This window comes from Camellia sinensis, chromosome 1, assembly GCF_055761805.1.
Source record: "Camellia sinensis isolate YWXY chromosome 1, ASM5576180v1, whole genome shotgun sequence".
Lineage (NCBI taxonomy): Eukaryota > Viridiplantae > Streptophyta > Magnoliopsida > Ericales > Theaceae > Camellia > Camellia sinensis.
The window spans coordinates 128,081,404-128,086,281 of NC_138961.1; the positions used below are offsets into that span (position 1 = coordinate 128,081,404).

A 4,878-nucleotide genomic window follows, 5' to 3' on the forward strand; every position below is an offset into this window, starting at 1 on the left:
AGCTTTCCAAGTTAACACTTGGTTTCAACAAAAGAGTACTAACTCGTTTACACATTAAGCCCTTGGCTTGAAGTTACATGTAATACATCAAAAGTAAAACAACTACACTAAGTCCGCCTCTAGCCTCCCGAACTATGTCCTTGGAGGTGGCATGCTTCCTGTACCTGAAAATGATATTCCCATATAGGGTGAGCCACAGCCCAGTAGAAATACACTAAACCAACCATGGACAATGACTAAAACATTAGCAATTGATAGTTGGTCAACACTGATACAATCACATAAATTACATATTTATGTCAACGACTTACAAGTCCCAATTACTTTTCATTTTCCCTTTTTCAACAGATAAGCTTGCTAGCTCTATCATCATTTCCACAGATATGTATAAAAACTATATCTCACATTCAGATAAGCATAAAAGCTATATCCACATTCTCAACAGATATGTATATCAACAATATCCACAGATAAGCATACAAGCTGTATCCACACTCTACAACAGATATATATATCAACAATATCCACAGATAAGCATACAAGCTGTATCCACACTTCACAAAGATAAGCATATGAGCTCTATCTTCACTTCTCTAGACAAGCATATGAGCTCTGTCTACGGAGTTCATCCCCTATCTCCTCCCAATACCTATCCGGTTTAGAGGTACATCCCCTATCTTCCCCTAAACCGCGGAGTACATCCCCTATCTCCTCCTCTACACATAACATATATAAACACATTGGTTCTATATACAATCACACAATACATACAATTAATGTATTCTATCAACTGTCAAGTTCCATGACACATTCCATTGATTAGTTTTTGTTTACCTAATCATCATGCATTGTCTACAACAATCTCGACTATCCTTCACCGATAGCCCAAAGCAGTTATTTCTAAAACAGAAAATAAATGCACAAATGGATATTCAATCAACATTTCATTCCCTCATTTCTCACCAATTAATTATCCCAATTAATTAAACAATGTAATTAGGCCATTTTCCATAATTACCATTTCAACCCTTAGGTCCCATTTTCATCAATGATTCACCAATCATTCCATTTTTTTCATGCCAATCATGCATCTAGGTTTATTATGAATAAAACCCCAACCTTTGTAAAATTACACAAAAGCCCCAAACTTTCACAAAATTACCCAACCAAACCCAACATCTCAAAATACCAAAATTTAAAGACAAAACCCATAGAGAGGAGTAGGTTATCCCTACCTCAAATTCGGAGTCCCAAAGGAGAAGACGACAAAACCCAACGTGCTCCAAAACCCGAGATTTTCAGATTAAAATGAAGCCCTCGACGATCAACAACTTTTTTGTAAAGGCCAAAGGTGAGTAAATCACTCCTACTAGATCAAAACCTAGAGAGAAGGTAGAGTCTAGAGTGAGAGGCTCAACAATGGTGATTTTGGAAAAGTAAGAGAGAGAAGAGAAAGTGAAAAAGTGATTTGAAAAGTCACAATTTCGGGATTTAAACCCAGTCTTCCGCTCGAGCGTAAAACACCCCGCTCGAGCGGCCACTCACAGAATTCCGCTCGAGCGGCCAACCTCCCGCTCGAGCGCAGAATGCACTCGCCCAGCACTTTTGCAGAACCAGGCCTCCGCTCGAGCTCCCAACCCTACGCTCGAGCTCACAACACTGCACAACAAGATACTGGATGGACGTAATCTACGCTCGAGCGCCAACACCTCCGCTCGAGCGTACAGGCCAAAAATCTGGGCAACTAGTTTTGGTTTCTAAACTCAACCAACCTGTAACAAACCCGCTCAACACATCCTATAACTCAAATACAAAGTAAGAAAGGATGCAAACAAGATAATAAACAACTACCAACATCCACGGACACATGTCCGGATCACTATACAACAAGGGTAAACCTGGGATCGCTATAAGTTCATTGTCTGTAAAAATTTTACTTTTGTGCAGAGTAACATTTTACTTTTATATTCAGAGTCTAATATTTTACTCGTTTTTCAGAGTAAAATTTTACTTTTATACAGAGTAAGATTTTACTTTTAAATTCAGGGCGTAAAATTTTACTCTTAGATTCAAAGTAAAATTTTACTCTTATGCAGAGTAAAATTTTACTTTTATGCAGAATAAAATTTTACTTTTAGATTCCTTTTGTAGCATTTTACTCCTATATCAGAGTAAAATTTTACTTTTAGATTCATGTTTCAAGTTATGTTGGTGACACACTGTATGAGTTGTAAATCTTTGACAAACTAAATACTAAAAATTAACTCTAAAATATAGTACAATGTTACACTAAATCACAGTAAAATTTTATCAAGTCAAACTAAACACAAAATGTAGTGACAGTAAAATTTTACTTTGATAGTGATAGTAAAATTTTACTTTGATAGTGACAGTAAAATTTTACTGTTAATTGATTACAGATTTGTAAAATGGTTCCACCTCTTATGTTGTTATGCAAGTATGGTGATCGTACCATTATGTTCAAGGTTGTGTCAAACTGCACGTTGAAGGATTTAACTGATTTCTTAAGTTGTAAATTGAAGAAGTTTGACAATAGTAGTTGCAATTGTTTGCCTGGACATTCGCAATGCATGATTGATGAAGATTTTGATTTTCAGAATATATTGTCGCTTGTTTATCCCCTTGGTGTTGACCAGGTTGATGTGACTATTACTGAAATGGGCATTTCAAATGAAAAACATGGAGTTGGAGAATCAGGGGACGTTACTGGATCCAACATTACTGATGATGAAATGGATTTACTCCCTATGTTTTGTCAACATGAAGAAAGGACTTTGTTGTCTTGTGGATGGGTGAATGGAATTACTCATGTAGGTCAAAGATTTATTGGAGGTGCAAAGGATTTCTGGACTGCATTATGTAAATATGCCATTGAGATAGGATTTAAGTTTGTGTATGTGAAGAATGAGAAATGTTGGGTCACTGCTGTGTGTTCAATGCGGGAGTCGAAAGCTTGTTTATGGCGAGTACATGCATCTCTGGAAAGTGCTAATAATTTTTTCTACATTAGGACTCTACATGATGAGCATACTTGTGGAGCTGCAGTTCGTACTTCTAAAAACTCAAGGATGAGTTCAAATTTGGTTGCAAGTTTGATTGTTAATGAAGTTCGTGGGAATCCCCAAACTCGTCCAATTGATGTTGTGCGTCAATTTACAGATCAATACGGGCTCACCATTACGTACAATCATGCTTGGTTGGGAGTTGAGAAAGCTAGGACTACTATTTTTGGAGATTTCTCTATGTCTTATGATGAGATTCGATGGTATATGGATATTGTGATGAGCACAAATCCTGGTAGCTATTTGCGTCTTGACTATAACTATCAAAGTGGATGGTTCAAGAGGTTTTTTGTTGCATTTAATGCTTCCATTCAAGGTTTAGGCATTGCCGTCCTCTATTGTTTATCGATGGAACTTTTCTGAAGGAGAACTATAAGGGCACCTTGTTAACAGCTACAGCAAAGGACGGGGATTAAGGTAGATATTACTATAGTTTATTCAAAAGTAACAAGTTACTTATTCTTAGATTAACATGTTACTGTTATTCAGAGTAAAAATCTACTATATTTGTCCTTTTCGTTTAATATACTTACTAATTGTAAACTGTTATTTTTCAGGTTTTTTCCCTCTTGCAATGGCAATTATCGATTTGGAGAATATAGACAATTGGGAATGGTTTTTTATGCATTTGTCGAATATATTGTTGGATGAAAGACCAATTACCTTTATATCTGATCGGAACGCTGGACTTTTGGAGGCTTTACCCAAGGTTTTACCTACTACTTACCACTATTTTTTTCTCCAACACTTGAAGGCCAATTTGAGGGATAGGTTCTCTGGTCCAAGTTTCAGCAATACTTTCAGGAGTAGAATAGTTTTTTTGTTTTCTTCGTGTGCTTACGCTCCGACAGTGGGATGTTGTAATCAGTGCTTGAAAGAATTACAAGATGAGGGAAAAGGGATCGTTTATGGGTTTCTATCCAATTTGCCCTATGACAAGTGGACTAATGCATATTTTAAAGGACAAAAATACAATGAAATGAACTCGAATGTGGCAGAGTCTTTCAATTCATGGATCCGTCAAGCTTGCCATTTGCCCACTATAAAGATGATTGATTCAATTAGGTTGAAGATCATGGATTTGATGTCGAGAATGAGAGAACAAGCTAAGAAATGGAATACTTTTCTTTGTCCGGAGATGGATTCAATATTAGTAAATGCTCTTAAAAGTGAAAGAACTTGGTTGGTTAGTCGTTCAAGTGATCATGTTTTTGAGGTTCAATCCCGCCCATCGGTTAGCGTTGACCTCTTGATTAGAACTTGCTCATGTTACCAATGGCAATTGAATGGATTTCTTTGTGCTCACGCGGTGATCGCTATCCAAAAGAGCGGAGGTGATTTGTATGCACATGTGGAACCATTTTATTACACTAGCAAGTTCAAAGATTGCTATGCTGAGTCCGTTTATCCAATACCTACTGTTGAGAAACCTCTTGTAGCTATGGATAATCTTGTTGTCCTTCCTCTAATTTGTAAGAAGCCACCTGGTAGGCCAAGGAAGAATAGGATCCCATCTAGAGGTGAGAAGATAAGACGAGTATAGTGTGGTAGATGCGAGAAGTACGGTCATAATAGGAAGACTTGCAAGGAGGCATTGCCATGAAAGACATTATTGATTTTGTAATAGAAGTATGAAAATAATGCAGTTCTTCTGCAATAAGTAGTTCATAGCAATAAAAGTATAGTCTTTTAGACTAGATTTGTGAGGAGACATTGCAATAAAAGACATTTTTACTATGCTCTTGAATGGTTGTCTGTTCTAGTTTCTGATTTGTTTTGTGGTTGAATGGTTGTC

General features: G+C 36.8%; 1 protein-coding gene across 1 annotated transcript; it reads left to right on the top strand.

Moving 5' to 3' along the window:
- The first annotated feature begins 2,429 nt into the window (after positions 1-2,429).
- Positions 2,430-4,626, top strand: LOC145819930 (uncharacterized). The gene is made up of 2 exons (XM_082913964.1): positions 2,430-3,399; positions 3,641-4,626. Exons 1-2 carry the CDS (start codon positions 2,430-2,432, stop codon positions 4,624-4,626), a joined length of 1,956 nt encoding a protein of 651 aa, XP_082770090.1.
- The last annotated feature ends 252 nt before the right edge of the window (positions 4,627-4,878 follow it).

Bases quoted from the DNA above. Each gene is read 5' to 3' on its own strand.
- LOC145819930 (XM_082913964.1), top strand. From the start codon at position 2,430: ATGGTTCCACCTCTTATGTTGTTATGCAAGTATGGTGATCGTACCATT. The intron at 3,400-3,640 runs GTTTAGGCATTG...GTTATTTTTCAG, and splicing joins ATTTAATGCTTCCATTCAAG to GTTTTTTCCCTCTTGCAATG.